Genomic DNA, 20867 nt, shown 5'->3' with positions numbered 1-20867 from the left:
ATAACATTTAAGGGTATTTAAGTCTTTTGAGTTTTAAGGAACGTTCTAATTCGGATTTTGCATTGCGTTGTTATAACGCACTTTTTTCCACGTGGCTTATTAACATTAAGTAACAACGATTTAGGAAATTCTACGCATTAGGAAATTAGTAATGAAGTAATTATTTTTAATATCTCCTTTATGTACTCTCGTCAAAAATAAAATGTCTTATGCACTTTTTAGTTAATAGATTTTTTTTCTCGATTTATCTCAATTGTTATACACTTTTACAAAATAATTAATAAAAGTTATAATTTTAAATTACAATTAAATATGTAACATAAAAAACATTATATCTTTTTAATATGTGTACAAAATAATAAAGAGACTTTTAAATCAGATGATAGCGATACGCAGATGAAGATGGAGATGGAGATGGACACTAATCTCTTTTTAATCCATAAAATACTTATTAAAATAAAAATTAGTATTATAAAGAGCAATTTGAAACTAAGTAGCACAGAAATTTTGTAAAAGTTGCATATTCTGTTTCGAAAACGTTTCAGAAATTGAAACTCTCAGAAATTCTCGGAAACTCATAAGTAAACCGAAACTCTCAGAAAATCTTAGAAACTCATAAGTAAACGTTTTGGAAACCGATATTCTCAGAAAATCTCGGAAACTCATAAGTAAACGTTTTCGAAACCAAAACTCTCAGAAAATCTTGGAAACTCATAAGTAAACGTTCTGGAAACCGAAACTCTTCGAAATTCTCAGAAACTCATAAGGAAACGTTTCGGGCCATTTCCGCAAATAAAAAAATAAATAGTTGCAAAAAAACCTTATTGTTCACGTTATCTAAAATAAAACTTATCTTCTTTTTTTTATAAGTTCAGATTTCTTAATCATAATACTTTTAAAGTTCAAAAAAATTAATTAAATTTAAAATTACTTTTTAAAAATATTTATCATGTCATAAATTATAAAAATAAATAATTTAAGAATTTTTTTTTAAATTTTAGGCCTAATTACTCAAAAAAAAAACCCACCTTTAGCCCCTTTTGCAATTATACACTGACGTAGGAATTTTTTCAATTTTACCTTAATTTGTCTTTTTGTGTTTCAATTGTACCTAAAAGCATTAAATTGACCTCTTTTCACTTAATTTTTTTTTAAAATAATCCTTCATTTTTAGCCTATATTTCAATTAGACCATAAATACTATTAATAATATAAAATGAAAGGTTATTTTAATTTTTTTTTCTAAGTATAAAGAGATCAATTTAATATTTTAGGATACAATTAAAACATAAAAACCTAAATTAGAGTAAAATTAAAAAAAAATCTACATCAAAATATAATTATAAAATAGGCTAAAGGTGAGGGGGTTTTGAGTGATTAAGCCTAAATTTTATAATTTTTATTAAACTCTTGGCGGAAATAAACTTAATTAATTAATTAAAATATTGAGTGAGATATTTTTTAGTGGACAGAATTTAGAGTCAGATTTCTCTACATAACATTAAATTATAAGAATACTTTTTTATACTATTATTAAAATTACATGTATATATTTCGGCTTAACTGCACCAAAAATCACCAATTTTCCCGTGTTTTTGGTATTTAACATTATTTTTTAATTTTAGAAAAAAAGTATATGAACTTTTAAAATTTTGCAATTAAAGACACTAATACCGTTTTGGATGTAAAACTGCACCGTTTTGAATGTAAAATTGTTTTTCAAAAAAAAAAATTACATGTGGTCTTAATTGCAAAAAATTGGAAAATTCATGTTAAATATGCCAAAATAAAAAGATTATGTTAAATACAAAAAACACGCGAAGGTTTGTGATTTTTGTTGCATTTAAGCCATTTATTTTGAAGGTGAAATAAGTTGTTATAAACAAACAATATAGAGAAGTCCTCAACAATATACTAATAATATGATTTGTGTAAAAGATTTATCTTTTGATTATATATTACATGAAATTTGCATCAATAAATATTATGTAATTAAATATAAATATATCAATTGATAAAGAATCTCTTTACATTAGTTTAAAAATCGAAATGATTATAAGTCTGGAAAATTAGTTTATAACATTAAAACTGAAGTTACTACATATTATTGGATAATGGATAATGAATACGTGGGGAAAAAAACTCAAAAAGAAAAAGTTGCAAGACTTATATCAATGTAAAAATCTTTTCTTCTCATAAGTTGAATCATGCTAGTTTTTTTTTTTTCCGTTTTTTTTCTTCCAAGAATCATGCTAGTTGATTCTTTAGTTTGTATCTTCACAATAAGGTACATATATGCAATAATATGTAATTGAGTAATTATTCCACACATCTGATGTGCCACATCAGATTTGCAACAAATCAATCTCTTATGGACACATGGCTTCTCATTCTCTTTCTTCATTGTGCATTTAATGATTGTAAGTGGTGGGACCCTTATTATTTAGAAGACCAAAAATAATACCGTACTAGTACGAATCCCTCGCTTCGCTTCGGAATTAATATTTTTAAATCGAAAGAAACTAACAAATAACAATTCAAATAAAATAAATATATAATATATTGTATTATGTTTAGTTAAAATATTCATATCAATACTAAACTTTATAGATTAGCTAATATATCATCTCTTAGTCTAATTTTATACTTTGATATCTCTTGAGGTCAATGGAGTTCTTTGATATTAACGCTGGAGAAGGGCTTCTTCCAATAAGCAACTGAGATATCGAGTATTCATGAACAACCTTGAATGACATATGTGATATGTCTTGGATTCAATAACTCATATATATGTAGTTAAAATATTCTTATGTGACTGCATATTTGTGACATAAGTGGATGAAACTGACAGCCCAATCATTCATTTGTCAACCGGCAAAAGATAATGAATGGCATCATTGTGGTTTCATCCTCGATAAGAATCGTTATTTTGTACCTATAGGAGCGAACAAATGAAGGCAAAAAAATCATAAGAATTTGACCATAGAATCGCAAGACATGACACCAATTTCTTGCAATAAATACTATGCTAAATTTACCAACAATGAATAGTATCTTGTCTGCATGAATGTAGAGCTGCAACAGCTTTATAGTGTTTCTAAAATCGCTCTGAAATATTGCAGCTACCTGTTCCTGGGATTGTATATACCTGTAAGATAAATGTGGGTAAGTAATATAAATATATTTTAAAAATATAAAACTATTGTTACCATAAGAATATAAAGTAACTTGTGCATACCTTTTCATCTATAGGAAGAAACCTAAAGCTACGTGTAGAGGACGATGTATGTAGATTAACAAAATCCCATATTCTTACAATGTGTGCAATGATAACGTTTTTCGCATCTTTTGTTACGTCAAAAATTTGTACATTGGCCTCAGATTCCACTTATGTCCCTATAATTTCCCCTTTATTTTCAGGTCATGCCCCTGCCCGGAAAAAGACAAAACGCGTATGTAGCTCTTCTCTCAATAGACAATGAAAATCAACCCCATTCCCAAATTATTTCTACGCCCAACTATTCATCTTCTTCTACTCTTAATTCACCATCCATCAATCTCACCTGCATCTACTCTCAAAATCTATTTATCCGAATTTCAAAACAAAGCAGACCCTTTTGCTCAATTCTGATTCTCAAAAAATTGAGGACTTTCATTTGCTGATCCAAAATACGAAAATCAGATTTATTTTCTGTCAGAAACCCTAACTTTGCTCCTATGTAATCACTAAATAATTTAATAATTACAGTCATACCATTATACCAATAATTATAAAAAAACCATCTATCAAAGAACAACATGTAGTATTCTTTTTTCCAAATTATCGAAGTTCGATGCATTTAGTAGGAACATTATGAAAGTAATTACTTAATTCTAAACCATTAAACAAAACAACTCAAACAATTCTTGCTAAATATCTTAAAATTCATTGCAAGTCACTGATCAACTTGCATGTTTAATCCAGATTGTTCATGGATAGCCAAACATGCTAGGTTTCCACTTGTCTTACAAACCTAAGATCAAAAGATTTGTTATCCTCTTAATCAGCCACTTTCCTTCAAATCAAAATCTTTCAGTTCTTGCTAATTATAATCTTTAAGCCTCGAAATCTGACATTAAAACCAGGTTTGCTACAGATTTTGTACAGACCTAAAAAATGATGTATTTTGATTGGGAATAATGATGAAAAGCAAAACAACTTCAGCTGTAGTAAAGCTAATCAAGTTATACAAAAAGCAATATACGTAAAGGTTGATGCATACGCTGCTTGTAAATGAGACACTTCTTAGGTCTCTAGACTCTTTTTTATATATGCTTCTACAGTTTATTATCCTTCTTCTTATTATTACTATAAACTTGTGTTTGCTTGATTTTATTTTTTGATCATTTACCATGAAAAAAACACTATTATTCAACTTTCGAGCATATAATTATAATCAATCTAGTGCTCATCATTTATGTATACTGAACATTAAATCTTAATGTGCAATCCTCAAAACGTTTGTGATCCTTATGGTGATATTTTATCTATGTCTTGACTTTTATGGTCCTTATGACGATATTGTATCTCTATCTTTTAAGTTTTTTTATTTGCTGGTTGTGTCATATAGTCATGATTTGATTAGCTCATCATTAGAACAAACAATAATCAAACAAAAAATACTCAAAAAAACTAATGCATAGCAGAAAGAACGATAACTTTAAAGAAAAATACACAAACTTAAAGGATATTAAGCAAGTGAAAACAAAAAAAAAGAATTTAAATATAAATACCTTGTACAACGATGTTAAGATAACCCAAAATGCATAAAATATAATCCAACCCACTACTTTGTCCCTGCAAAATAATTAAGAAGAAGAATAACATCCCATTAAGGATCTAACAAAGAAATAGGCAAGACTTAACAGTAAAACCACAAAACGGAAAATGAAAATATTAGGCAGAACAAATACCCTTGCCTAGAAAAACAGCCATAACGGTAAATAAATGGAACCTAATATATATATGTATGTTTAGAAGACTTGGTGGTTAAGGAAACCTTGTTGAAGATAAGACCAGAAAATATAATCACGTAGATAAATTCTTTGCAAATTTAGTGGCAGCCAGCTGTATTCAATTAATGCCGGACAGCTTGCATATAATTTAATAAAAATATTGATTAAACAATTTTGCGGACATATTTAAAATAAGAAAATGTTTGTACATATCTTCTACAGAATCGTTTTATATCTTAATTATTATTATTTTAACATCCAAAGGAAGTTTAATTAATCATAAATTAAATTTTTAATCAGAAGTAACCGAATCTACTGGAATGGCAAAAATATTTCTTCCAAAACAAAGAATACGGATCTCTCAAAATAGAAACAGTATGTACTTCCTTGAAGAATTTTGGAGCATCATTTGTATTAACTAAAAAATGCAGGGCCACCTATGGCAGAACACTAAACTGAAATTCTGCATTCACACACTATAAATTTACAATTGGACAACAGCCACTCCATTTACATCATTTATAAAATCAATCATGCCATTTAATTTTTTATCTCACAAAAAGATATTTATGTATGTTTCTCGTTTTTTTTTCAGATGCACATCATACCTGTTGCCTTGTAGCTCCTCTCTGTAAGTTGTTAATGGAAACTACTCCTGAACTCTTCTTATCCAAAACAATTGGCTTCCCCTGAGCAATTTTGACTGAATAGATAACTGATTTAGTGATTACATAGGAGCAAAGTTAGGGTTTCTGACAGAAAATAAATCTGATTTTCGTATTTTGGATCAGCAAATGAAAGTCCTCAATTTTTTGAGAATCAGAATTGAGCAAAAGGGTCTGCTTTGTTTTGAAATTCGGATAAATAGATTTTGAGAGTAGATGCAGGTGAGATTGATGGATGGTGAATTAAGAGTAGAAGAAGATGAATAGTTGGGCGTAGAAATAATTTGGGAATGGGGTTGATTTTCATTGTCTATTGAGAGAAGAGCTACATACGCGTTTTGTCTTTTTCCGGGCAGGGGCATGACCTGAAAATAAAGGGGAAATTATAGGGACATAAGTGGAATCTGAGGCCAAAATTACTGTACAATGTACAGTGATTTTGAACCCAGTTTTATTATATAGATATTAGATTGTTAGTATTTTTTAGTGGGTCCCATATTCTTTAAAGTACAAAATAATTACCTAACTAATTAATTTCTTTTGTCTAACAAAATTTAATCTGCATCCAACCTTTCCCATTTTTTAGTCCGTTACTATTTTCTAAAATCCAATACCTCTATTAAAAAACTTTTTATGTACTTTAATAATATTATACGTCTTAATTATTTTATTTTTAATCTGTTTATTAATTTATTTATTTTAAAGTTAAAAAATACAAATGATCAAGTAGTTTATATATTATATAGGAAGTATTATAATATTATGATTTTTACTTGCATAATGCTATTTATACATTCAAAATTAATCAACAGTGCAATAATTAAATATAAAAAACTCATCTAATTTGCTAAAATGAGTCTCTATTAGAATATTATAATCTTTAGTTTTTATGATGTTATTTTTATATTCAAAATTAGTCAACAGTAAAATAGTAAAAAACAAAAATTCATCTAATTTTCTAAAATAAGTCTCTGTTGTAATGATAAAATTTAAATTTGATATACAAATGCGTCAGATTTTTTTTCTAACTCAAAATTACAATATAAACTCAAAAAGATGAAAAATATTAAACTATTTGTCAAATAATATTCCTTAATAATCCAAAATGTAAAAAAATTCTTTTTAAATGAATCATACTTTTTCCTTCAAGACATAAACACGACGAATCAAATAATTTAAAAATATCATAACATTTCCATAAATAACAAAATGATTAGATTTTTCATTTTTTTCATATCATCAAATATGCTCCCTCCTGCTTTCTTAGCACCCATTCCATATCATTTGTTGTAATTACAGTTCAATCTCAACTTCACCTGTCAAATATAATGTTTAGTAAAAAATCAGAATCAGTTGGCTCTTTTAGGCCTTTATCATTAAAATAAAAACACTTACTGAATCATTCAAATTTGACACTGTGTTCATAATTTGCAGCCTGTTTGTAAGTGGAATATTAACGTCATCCATATGTGAATTTAGTCTATTTATCTATCAAAATAAAAATCAAATTTAATTTATATCATGCATAAAAGCTGAACATATATTTGCTAATTTTTACAAGTAAAAATACCTCTGATGATGGCATGATGGGAGGAATTGATGGTTGATATGGTATGTAAGGAACAATTGGCAGTGAGTTCTCTCCCAAAGTTAAATTAACCTTTTTAAAAAGAGAACAAGATATAGTTAATAAAAATATAAAAAATGAAATTTAAAGATATGAAAATAATTTATACTTGACTCGCTTGAGCGGTTGCAAATAGCAATTGTGGAGAGCATGAATCAAGTTGTTTAGATTGTTTTACAATTTTATCTGAGATAAAATTAAAAACAAAAGAAATTAAATTTACAACATAAATCAATAAAAATTGAACCAACAATAATATCAACAAACAAATGACAAAAAATATGGGACCCACCAGAAAATACTACAATACGTATTATTTTTGGTCTTCTAAAGAATAAGGGTTCCACCACTTACAATCATTAAATGCACAATGAAGAAAGAGAATGAGAAGCCATGTGTCCATAAGAAATTGATTTGTTGCAAATCTGATGTGGCACATCAGATGTGTGGAATAATTACTCTATGTAATTAAGTTGATGTCTAAACTATAAAAAAAAAAAAAAAAATTAAACACTCCAATGCTTTATTAACATTAAAAGAAGCTGTAATCCTCACTGACTGAAATGAATGTGTAATTAAATAATTGTTTTGTTACTAAAGCCATGATTCATGAACCATTTCCCCTACTATAAGAGCAAACAGACAACCCCAAATTAGCTAACTCTTGAAATTTTAATTTTCCATAATTCAACAGAACCCATATCTATACTTCTAGATAAACCCACTCACAAAACTCCTACACTCCAAGCGTAACCTCGCACAAATTCTATGAGCTTCATTTTCTTTGACCCACACCCTTGGAACAAAGAAGTCAAAGTAAACACATTAAAAACCAAACTTCCAAGGCTTAATTCATTAAAATTTTAGGAATTTAAAATGAATGCAAAAGAGATTATGATACAAAAATCTGTGTTTTTGAGAGGCAAATAACAGAGATATGGAAAACATGACAGCGTACTCTATGTTATAAAAAGTAAATAGCAGGATAGAGAAACAAACCCGTTTTTTCCGTTCAATGATATGTTTTTTGCTGGCAATTACGAGAAGAAGGTGATAATGAAGATGATTTGAGGTAGGTTAAATAGTGTAAAGATGTAACTGTTGTAAAGCTGAATAGTTATTTTGGCATGCAATAGAAAAGGGTAGAAGTTATAGGGTTGTGCGTTACTGAACGTTATAGTATACTACTAGAAGACAGAGAATTACCGACGGAATTTTTTTGATTTAACGACGGATTTTAGCGTTTTGCCAACAGAAAGTTTAAGCGATTTTTAGACAAATACCTACCAAACAGTAAAATAATCTCACATATACCCTTTGACTTAATTTAATTGAAATTTACGATTTGACTAGTATATATTGCAGAAATATATTTTTTGTTTTGAAAAATAAGGTTTGATCAAAATCTTGGATTTGTCTCGCGATCTTAAGTCCAGAGCATCCATGGAAACTCTCAAAATTGATACAAAATGGATTCAATTGAGCCAAATAAATAAAATCTCTTCCATATCTGCACTTGTCGACTCAGTAATTTGATTCTTTGCTTCTTATTTTATTGCTGGTGTTTGTGATGTTATACTCTCTGTCTGCGTAATGTTCGTTGTATATAAAGCTTAAAGCTTTAAACTTTCGAATTGAAAATTTTGGACCCAAAACTCTGCATAAAACTTTTTTCTTTTCAAAGATTTTTTCAGGCAACGACGGACATGAAGTTCTGGTTTCGGTGGAAAAGCTGATGTATGAGACTTGAGGATGTGCTTACGACGGGGATGAAGTTTCATTACTGGTGGCAAAGCTGTTGTTTGAGACTTGAGAGGATGAGCTTACAACAGATATGAAGTTTCGTTTCCGGTGGCGAAGCAACATCATCACTTCAGTTCCATTTTTTACTTTTTTATTTCTTTACATTGGTAGAAACTCAGTTGAAGTACTCTTCAACAGATCATTTTGGATTTTTTTAGCAACGAGAGAGAAATAGAATTTTTTACCCAATTATTCCTAGGAAGGTCTCTGGTCAAATTAATATCTTATGAATTTCTCCTCATTTTCATATGTGTAGGTACTATATGCAGAGATGCCCATATTTGATATATTTATTTCTCATTTTGCTATTTTGGATAATTTGAAAGAAGCTAATTAGTATGTTAGACTTAAATCCTTATAATGTATAGTGGGATGTAGAAAATTTGTTTTTTTTTTCTTATTTTTCTTTTCATGTGCAACATTTCAATTTAGTTAACTTACGGTCTACTATCAATTAACTAATAGGTAGTTAATTATTGGTCTACTATCAATTTACTAACGGTCTACTATCAGTTAACTAATAGGTAGTTAACTATTGGTCTAGTATCAATTTACTAACGATCTACTATCAGTTAACTAATAGGCATCTAACTATCGATCTACTATCAATTTACTATATTTATTTGTCCTTTATGATTGACTTTGCTGGCTATTTTTCGTAAAAGATGGAAATAATATGAATAGACTAAAGACGTACTAAAGAGTTACTAATAGTATACCAATAAGTTATTTATACTTTCACAATAAATTTGATAATAGATTTATTATAATTTACTACATGCTTACCCATTGGTAACCAAATAAAATAATTCACCAACAATAAAAACACATTTTTAATCCAAATTATTAGTTTATAATCAGTTTAATAATAGTGAATTTCGGTCTAGTGTCAGTTAAGTAATATGTAGTTAACCATTGGTTACTATTAATTTACTAACGGCCTACTATCAGTTAACTAATAGGTAGTTAACTATTGCTCTAATATCAATTTACTATATTTGTTTGTTCTTTACGACTATTTTTCTTAAAAGATGGAAATAATATTTTGAAAATTAACTATAAATTTATCGACCGTTTGCTCACGGTTAACTAACGGTGTACTATCATAAAATTTGTATTAATTTCTTAAAAGATGGAAATTTAACTATAAATTTCTCGACGATTTACTCACGGTTAACTAACGGTGTACTAAAAATAAATTTATTAATTTTTTTTCAAGTTTATCAATAATTCATTAACCATATAATCATAATAAAAATTATTATAAGTTTCCAATGGTTAACTTAACGTTTACTAACAGTGTATTACAAACAAAACTATTGGTGTACCATTAGTAAACCATTGGTTAACCAACAAAAAAAAATTATAAAATTTTATTATAAATCCCTTCGCCTTCACCACCACAACAACAACTGTCAAACAAAACCTAAACCGTCTTTATTAAAATCTAAAATTATTGGTTAACCATTGGTTAACCAACGGAAAACCTAGTCATAAAAATAACAGATCAACAAACTTCCTTCATCACCAAAATACTTGGCTCAACCGTCAAACAACAACATCCAATCTGTGGCTCACTAACGACAGCTGCAGCAATAAACAAAGTCTGCAAAACCCGTCTCCGCTACAATATCTTGCGAAACGTGACTAGCAGCGCCTTTCTTTCGAAACATACTTCATCTTTATGTCATCATACATATTTCTGACCATTATGCATTAGGAGTACTTTTATGTACAGAAAAGTAATTTTGGTATTGTCCTTGTCAAATATATATTATCTAACTTACTCCTCTGCATCAAAATAGCGAAAGCACCATGCCGTTGTCATTTCTTATACTTATATCGTGCATCTTTTACTTGAATTGAATTTTAAGATGAGCATGCATCAATAATTGAATTTCAAAACATTAAATCTCTCCGTGACATTTCATCAAACACCTTCCTAACAACATCACCACATCATCCATTAAAATAAATTAATGAGTTCTGTACTAAAAAAACTCTCATCCAATTCTTCAAGCTGTCGTGATCTAAAAAGAGAAACTTTGGTGGAATCAGTGTAGCTTTTCCCGACATGGTTTCAGCGGCGGTGATAGTGAAGATTCGTCAGCCTTCTTTTTTTTGCCATTTCTTCTTCCTGTTGTTGTTTTGAGATTATGACTTGTGTGAAAATGGAAGATGACAAACAGTCTCAAGTAATTTGATTTCCGTCTCTCGACAGCGTGACTCTTCGCCGGAAGCTGCAATCTCTGCTCATAAAACCACAAGATCCGAAAAATTGTAATCTCAGTTGATTTCAATGATGACGAAGCAGTAATCTCGTTGTTGTTGTGTGATCAATTTGTTTTAGGCGAGACTTTAGATCTTGAATTGGAGAAACAAGAATAGAGATCTGAGAAGATGTCGTAAAATTCAAAAAGAAAAGTGTAAATATAAAACACGCTAATTTTTTACAATAATTTTGCAATAGGATAAGCCGCATCGTGTTTGTGAGAATAAATAGGCTTTTGACGGTGGTGGGTCTAATTTCCTCAAAGTTTAATTTACCGACGGATTTCAGCCTTTAGCGACGGAAAAATCCGTTGGTAAAATGCTTTTTCTAGTGCAGCGCTGATTCACAGAAACCCACTTGGCAAAACTATGATATGATGATGTATGATATGATATGATTATAACTTGCTCTTATAAAATATTTTTGGTCAGTATTTTGTTTTTGTATATTTTATTTCTATGCAATTTTAAGATAACATGCTCCATTCACAAATTTGTAAGGACCACAGCAAATCCATTTTACGTTAAATCTGGTACTACAACTTATAAAGCGACAACCAGTTGTATAATCTTATAAATTATTGCTCATAGCCTCATATAAAATAGAATCATGAATTTTATTCTCATACCAGAATTTTTCTCGACCGAAAAAGAACCCAAATTGAATCCGAGTCCTGACCCCACCTGAATCAGAATCCGAACTTGAGTCCCTCCCCGAACCAAACCGTGAACCAAACTAAATTGAACCGGAGTAACAAATCAAACTAAACCGGAGTCTCAAACCAAAATGTAAACCGAACTTGATTGAGCCTGAACCCGACCTGACCCGACACAAGCCAGAACCTGATTTCCTGCTCACCCGAACTAAATAAACATATATGCTCTTACTTCTTCTCATATTTTTTGTTATGTCCATTTTAAACCAAATTCGAGTTTGTTACACTTTAAATTTAAATTTTTAAGCGAAATTTAAATTAAATTTTTGAAATATGAATTCTGTTTAATTTTTTAAAATGAATTCGGATTAAATTAGTTAACATTTAAATCATTCAAATTTAAAAATTTGAATTTAAATTCAACATGACCATGCTTGCTCATGTATCACAATTTGTGATATCACAAATACAGTTTTGAGTTGTAAACCCATAAAAAATGGAATACAGTATTTTGTGAAAATTAAAACACTTTATTAAGGATACTTTAAAAAAATTATATTTTTAATTTCGATCACCACTAACGACCATAAAAAATCGAATTAATTGAACAACTGATAAAAAAATTAATTAATTAAATTTATTTCACTATTTGCTTATTTTAATATAATATCTTCAATAATCTTATAAATATTTAAACTTTACAATATTTTTGTAAAAAACTAAAATGAAAATGAAAACCATTCAAGTATGAAAACATAATAAATAATTTTGCATAAATTTATTATTAACATACATGGAACATTAAAAGTATTTAAATTTTAAAACTTGGGGCTAGAGTATTGCTTGCGCGAGAAAATTAGTGTTGATGTGAAATAGAATCCCGAGAAAGAATCACAAAGGTTTTCGATTAAATAATAATTATATTACTTTCAGCATGAAAAATCAAGCAACGTTGCAGAACCTGCTGCTTCATAGCTACATTTTTCTGCTCATAAACAACGAGATTTCTGCTATACAATATCTGCCACAAGCAAATAATACACACATATATAAAATTCATCACGAGACAAAAAAAATTATAGACTGATTGAATCCATGAGGTGATGTTTGAGCTCTGATTCTCAACGGACTGAGTAACCAAAAACCACGGACCCGTCACATTTTTTAATATGATTCTCTCAAAAACAATATAATTCATGGCAGAATAGAAAAAATACCATAAATATATGCAAAAGCAAAGTCTTTTATTTATCTCAACAGAACCTGGTACTCAGGTAGGGTGCTACAAAGAAATGACAGTGCCAACAATAAAAACTAAAAACAAAGAACTAAACCTAATGAGCAGAAACAAAATGATTTCATAACCCTAAAAATTCTAATGACCACCTTCATCAGAACAATGTTTTTTCAAAAGCTTAGCAAAGAAATAATTATTAAACCTACCAAAAACAGTTCCTACACAATCATCGTCTATTTCTGAAACAACCTTGCAGCAATCCGGTCCCAGATTCAGTTTATGCGTGATAAAAGAATCCAAAATCTGGCGGTAACATCCCCGTTCAATATGAACTTCTTTTAAGCACTTCAAAATCGGAGATGGAGACGGCTTGTCGCCGGGGCCTGGCGGAGATGGTTGAGGTGGACCGTCCATTGGGATCGGCACAGTCAGTCTCCGGTGATGATGCCAAGATAATGAATGCCATGGCCAGTTTGGTGCAACTCCTTTTGGAATTTGGTTTAGGTTTTTGCCTTCTGCTAGATATGTTGATGAGTAAAGTACTAAAAATAGCAAAATGGAGAACACTTTTTTCATAGTTTTGATCTATAATTCTTCTCTTCTTAATTTCTGAATTAGATTTTCTGAATTAGATTTGGAATATGGTAGTGTTTTAATAGTAAATAGTAGTAGAGTTCTTTTGCATTTGAGATTCTATTATAACTAAGTGTTTGTTATTGTTTTAAAGACGTTTTTGAATTTTATCAAACTCAAAATCCTTGTTGAAATTTTATTATTTGTTCTTTTTTATTAATTTATCGTGGAATTATAATGTATTTTAGGGTTTATTTTAATTGGTTAATCAGTTTATAAAACATTTAGTATTTTATAATTTATTCTTATTTATGTATTCTTTTGAAATTACAATGTGATTACTGACAAATCTTTTTTTTACGTACGAATGGATATATATGGGACTCTTGAATGTTGATCGATATTCAAATGATGAGTAGTTCAATCTGATATATTTTCATTTTCACTTTGGCTTAGTGATGTAAAAACTCAAATATTTTAACTTTTTATAAATCTATTCAAAACTTTAAATGTTTAAAAATATATCTTTTTCTATATCAACTCTTTGATTAGCAAAGTTATTTTTTCAGAAAAAAAATTAATTCTAATTTAAAAAATCAAAAATATTTAAACGTAAATTAATATAATTTTTATTAAAAATTGTAACGAGGTTAAAGTATTTGATAATGACTAGAAAAAATTTAATTAAAGTTAATTGACTGTTGTTTTTAAATCACTATTCAATAATTTATGCTATATTGAAATACTCACACTATTTCGATTTTTATTTTCAAGACAAATATTACTTCATTTTTTTCATTAATTTTTTTTTCATTCTCGCTTAATTCTTCTATCTTTTTCTTTTGAATACTTTTTTCTTCTTCTTTTCTCAGAATTTTTATTAAATTGAATATTTTATTTTTCAATCAAACTTTTTTTTTGATAAAATGAACATTGGTGTCTATAACAAAAAAAACAATCATTTTAACCTTAAATATGATTTAATTTTCCTGCTGATGATAGCTATACATTTATTTATGATATTCTAATAACAAAACTATTTAGATTTAAATCGGATGAATTAATTAAAAAGAATATGTTGTATAGACCTAATTTGAACTCCAAAGACAAGAATAGACCTTTTGCACTAAACCATCGGTACAACGAAAATATGAGTATTTCATGTGCGAGGGTTCCATCATATGAGAAAGATTACAAGTTGTCTTACAACCACTCGAGTGCCTTCTCTGAATCAAGTTTTTTCTAATCCCTTTTGTCGTCAGTAATTATAAATTATAATCAATAGCCTTGTCTTATAATCAAATTTTATTGTCATTCTTGAGGTGCCTGGTTTAATGGCTGGGTATGTACCTAACTGGTTGATGTGTTAATTTTGATTCTTCTCCAAATAAATACTAATTATATTGATTGTTTTTATCATATGTCTTCCTCCATGGAAGATGATCTGGTTCAACTAGTCTGGTTTATCTTTCTCCATGAAAGTCGAACTACCTTCGGTTTGCCGGGTGGAAAGACGCGGCGGGTCGGAAAAGGGTGGCGACAGGGTCAAAGGCGTTTGTCCAATTAAATATAACAAATTAATAGAAATAATTTATATTAAATAATTATTTTTTAGATATATATTAAATAATTTATATGGTTATTTTTATTATTATTATTATGATTTAAATTTGTGGAGAAGGTTTTTTGTATTTATAACATCAAATATTATTAAGAATATATGTTAAATATGAACTTTTTTAAAAAATAATTATCCAAGTGAAAAGGGATCAATTTGATGCTTTAGGGTACAATTTAAAGTCGAAAATGACAAATAAAGTAAAATTGGCGTCATCTGACACGTGAGGAGGCCACCCTAAATATTTAAAATGTCCAAAATGCCTTTAAATAAAAAAAAAACCTAAATTTTTATTTAAAAATAAAAAAAAACTACGCGATTGCCGCTGTCGCCCTCCCTCACTCCCGACTTTCGCTGTCCTCGGTAAAATCCATTTGAGTACGTTGAGGACATATATGTCTGTCTAAGACGACGACGTCGTTCTTCGTCTGAGAAGATGAACCCATATGGGGTTCGTCTTATTAAACGAATTGACAGTTATGGTGAGGTTGATGGTGGGGCAGCAACAGAACTTTGAAAATTTCTTTTTATATTTTGAAATTTTAGGGTTTGTATAAGGGCATTTTGGGCATTTTAAATTTATAAAGTGGATGATGTGTCAGATGACATAGAGTGTGTTTACTTTTTTTTAAGTTCCATATTAGCGAATGTTAACGGTTTTAGGCAAAAACTGACGGTAGGTAATTTTGTGGCTTTCAAATCGAAGATTAGATGATTTCTATACCAATTTTAATTTTTAAGGACGGTGGTGATAAAAGGATTCAAAATTAGGGACAATGGGTGAATTTCAGCCTAAAAGGAATATATAGTTCAAAAGAAAAAATCAATATTTTTTTAAATTAAAATCAATTTTAAATTTTATAAAATTCAATATATATATATATATATATATATATATATATATATATATATATATATAATTTATATACATTTTACAAATATTGATATATTAAAATATTTATCAAAAAGGAATTTTTTTTACAACATAATAAAATTTAAAATAAAAAATAAAAAGGTACTATAGAAACATTATCAAAAATTACAAAGTCTAATTAATATTTTTTGATTTTATATATTAATATAGAATTATATTTTTGATTTTTGTATTTGTGTAATAGATGTCAAGTATTTTTATGATTTTTTTATTTTATGTTTAATGATATTTAAAAAAATGGTTCACACCTTTTGACTTTCCACTATTAAAAATAATTCTATTCGGCCTGAGACCATAATAGACTTATTGGAGGGTCCCATTGGCGTGCATCCAGTAGGAATTGAACCTACGAATTCGCCAATTATGAGTTGGGCTCTTTAACCATTCAGCCATGGATGCTTAGCGGGGATCCTCGTACATGGTGAATAACCAAATTCCAATTCATTCTTTCGTGAAAAAGGCATTCGAAATGAAATTAAAAAAATTATGGAAAAATAATTATGGATAGAATTACGCATATGCATATATTAATAAATTTTCACAAAAAAATTAACCGCCATGCAATTTTGACCAATTAATCAAGTCAATAGCTGGAATTTTGATTTTATTAATATTCTCTTTCCTTGCTATTTATTAATATATGCTCTAGATAGACAATGTTTTTGATAATGGAGAGAGGAAGATTTTGTAGGAAGATTTGAACTCACGACCTAACAGTTTAATGCCCAGCGCTTATAGTATTTGAAGTATAGTTCATTTTAGGTATTTTTATGTTTTTTGTATTTTTGATCTTTTTTTAATCGTAATTTTTACTGTGTCACCTTGTGTGTACCATTTTTTGTACAAAAACTTTGGGTCTTTTATCACTGCTCATGGCTTTTAATATACTTATTACTCATCAAAAAAAATTATGTACTTTAAAAAGATGATTATGAAGTTAAAAATTTTAAATTTTTAAAAAACACCATATCAAAGTTGTAACTGTTTTATCAAATCTAATAAATTTATTTTGAAAGTTGATGTATATAAGTGATCAAAATAGTAAAAATTTAGGAACATATATGAAAATGTATTTAACCTATTTTAGTATCAAATAGTTGGATGTAATATAAGTCCCATCTGTAAGCATCTATACTATATATAAAAGCACGGATGGAGGGGAACAAATTTACTGAATAATTCTTTTCAGTTTACTACTAAATAAAGGTTTTATAGTCATTAACTAATTAATTATTTAATTAATCACTATTGTAATTAAAGTCCTAATTAGAATAGGTAGTTAAATTATCTCCAATTTAGTTTTTAGTATGTAAAAAATTAACTAAATCTCCAAACTATTAGGAATGTCTATTTTTTAGTTTGATTGAACTACAAAATTAAAATACTGTATTTGGTCAATATATTATTATTTAAATTTCTATCTTATTATTCAGTATGGAAAAATATTTTATAACCGAATATATTATATTTACTTTTACAATTTTTTTTAATTAATTTAATATTAATTATAAATAAAAGATTGATATAACTATACTAAATTTACTAATATGTTCATTGATATAAGCCACGTGCATAGCACGTAATGCAAAACTAGTATTAGTCAACATTCATAAAAAAAAGAGTGTATTAGTAAACAAAAATCTTGATGGTTGGTTGAAGTTATTGCCTTGATAAGCTCTTAACCATAAACTAACTCGCTATTATATCATTTTAAGCATAATTAGGCAGTAATCCATAATCCTTAGTATTGTGTTGTCATACATGATACATTTATCAGAAACTAGATAAAATGCTGCCAATGAGGAAGAAATACGTGGCACTTTTATACAGAATGCTTCTATTCTAGAATCGTAAAATTGGAAAACAATAATAATTTTCAACCTGAAATTCCTTGGTTAATTAGTAACTGTTAATGGATAATGCAATTATAAATTTGATTAAGGTCTTGCATATGATGATGGTATGGTGTCAAAACTTGTAAACTTAAACCATCAAATGTCTTCTACTCCAAAGCCACTCCACAATTATGTTACGGCACAACTATGTGATCAACTTACTAAATGACATATATTTTTTTCTCTATTTCTATAAGAACGAAAGATCACTTTACCCCTGAACATGGCACAATATATTAAAAACGTCTAAATTAAAAAAAAAACGAATCATTTTTACTCTGAATTTAGCATAACCGGCTCAAAAATACTTTTATGTTGACGTGGCACACTATAAAAAAAGTGAGTTTTAGCAACGGTCTATTACAACGACCATTAAAATCGTTACAATACATATACCTTTTATAACGATTATTTTAATATCGTTTCTAAATATAAGTATTTTACAATGCCTAATAAAATCGTTATAAAAAATTATACTTTTAGCAACGACTTAATTTATATCGTTTTTAAAGATAATTATTTTACAACGACTAATCATGTCATTGTAAATTATTAGCTTTACCAACGATTAAATATGTGTCGTTTTTAAATATTATCATTTCACAACGACAAATAATTTCGTTGCTAAAAGAAAGAAGGAATAGTTAAAATCGCACATTGAAAATAAGTGAAATGAGAATGATGCATTCTCACTATAAAAGAAACCCACCCTTCACTATAAAAATAATTTTTACTTATGTTGTAACATATCAATCAAAAAATAAAAAATATTAAATTCTAATAATAATTGTATTTTAAATTATAAAAATTATAAAATTGTATAACATATTAAAATAATAATTAATGTTATAATATTTTGACGACGACTTTTTATGGTTACTAATAACTTTTAACAACCAATCTTATAGATTTTGTAAAACCTATAGCTAGGGGTGAGCAAAAACCGAACCAAACCATTAATCCAATCCAAACCAACCCGAAATTCATTTTGGTTTGGTTAAAATGGATTGGTTTGGTTTCAAATTATAAAAAAGTATGGTTTTTGGTTTTGGTTTGTTTTCAACTAGTGGTTAACCGAACCGACCGAAAAACCGAAGTTTACAATAATATTATTTTTATTAATATTTATATATGTTTAAATATATATAAAATTTATTTATTGAAATATTTATATAAAAATATAATATGTGTGTATAGATACATATATGAAAATAAAACATATAAACTAATACACACATATAAGTAAAAATTATTATGCATAATTTTAATTATTACATATAATTATATATAATTTTTATCTAAATCTATATTAACCAAACCGAATCAAACCGAACCGAAACCGATGCTAAAGTTTGGTTAACCGAACCGAAATTTTACATAAATATTTGGCGTGGTTTGGTTTTTATATTTTCCCTTAAAATATGGTTTGGTTTTGGAGTTTACTAAACCAAACCAAACCGAACTGAACCATGCTCACCCCTACCTATAGCAACGACCATTATTTAAAAAAGTCGTTATAAAAAACATTACATTACGCCAACACGCACAACCACATTTGTCGTTGTTAAAAACTTTTAACAACCATATTTTAGGTTTTCACAACGACAACTCACGTTTTCAAAAATTAAGTTTCTTGTAGTGGCACCTTAATTGGAGAGTGAGTTTCTAATCACTCATAATTTACTCTAACTAATTATATTTATATACTAATTAATCACGTTACAATTTAATTAATCAGGGGTCTTTTTTAACTTTTTTCAAAAAAAATTAAATTTTTTTAAATTTTCCGGCGAGGAGCTCCTCGCCGTAAAGAGGAGCTGAAGACAAGAAGGAGCAGCTCCTCTGAGTAACGTGCTCTCTGTTCTTGACGAAAAATTATTCTTCGTCAAGATAATTCTTCGTCAAGAACAGATCGTCACATTCTTCGTCAAGAACAGATCTATTCTTCGTCAAGAACTGAGAGCTGTTTTTCACGAATCGTGAAGAACAACTCTTCTTTTTTTCACGGATCGTGAAGAACAGAGATATGTTCTTCATGATTCGTGAAGAACAGATCTTGTTCTTCACGGTTCTGTGAAGAACATAAGGGAAAATGGTGAACGGTTGGAAAAAATTTAAGATTTTATTTTTGTTAAAAATATAATTTTGGAGGTTAATTTGTTATATATATAAAATTTTAGAGTTAATTTATTATATAAATGTTTAAATTAAAAGGATTATAATTATATTTTTTAATTATTAGGTATTAATTCTAAATTTTGAAAAAAAAGTAGGACAATTTTAAACTTTTTTCTGTTAAAAACCACCTTGAAAATCGGAGAGTGTATCTCACTCTCTTGAGTGAGAGTGGGAAGGGAGGTTTTATACCAATTTTGTCAAGTTCAAGATAAAAGTGGTCCATTTTTTTTCAATTTAGACATTTTTGATATTTTGTGCCAAATTCAGGAGGTAAAGTGATCTTTTATTCATTTATATGATTATCTAACACAAATTTTGACGTACTTAAAATCATATTCATCTTCTTAAAATAAAAAAAAGGCTTAATATATCATTTGACTCTTAAATTATACAGTTTTGTTCTCTCAAACTCTTA

At 28.2% G+C, this 20867-nt stretch overlaps 1 protein-coding gene and 1 long non-coding RNA gene across 2 annotated transcripts; both read right to left on the bottom strand.

Annotated features, from left to right (window-relative positions):
- Window positions 1-6717: 6717 nt before the first annotated feature.
- On the bottom strand, window positions 6718-7422 carry LOC130015388 (uncharacterized). The gene is made up of 3 exons (XR_008790553.1): window positions 7231-7422; window positions 7056-7148; window positions 6718-6976 (listed from the first exon to the last, which is right to left on the bottom strand). It is a non-coding gene; the product is annotated as an uncharacterized LOC130015388 (long non-coding RNA).
- A 5825-nt stretch (window positions 7423-13247) lies between these two features.
- LOC126678994 (uncharacterized) lies at window positions 13248-13891 on the bottom strand. The gene has a single exon (XM_050373933.2). It carries the CDS (start codon window positions 13828-13830, stop codon window positions 13393-13395), a length of 438 nt encoding a protein of 145 aa, XP_050229890.1. The 5' UTR covers window positions 13831-13891; the 3' UTR covers window positions 13248-13392.
- Window positions 13892-20867: the final 6976 nt, after the last annotated feature.

The sequence above is a fragment of the Mercurialis annua genome, linkage group LG4, assembly GCF_937616625.2.
Source record: "Mercurialis annua linkage group LG4, ddMerAnnu1.2, whole genome shotgun sequence".
Lineage (NCBI taxonomy): Eukaryota > Viridiplantae > Streptophyta > Magnoliopsida > Malpighiales > Euphorbiaceae > Mercurialis > Mercurialis annua.
The sequence above is the reverse complement of the archived record's forward strand: the minus strand, read 5'-3'. Positions and strand labels throughout refer to the sequence as shown.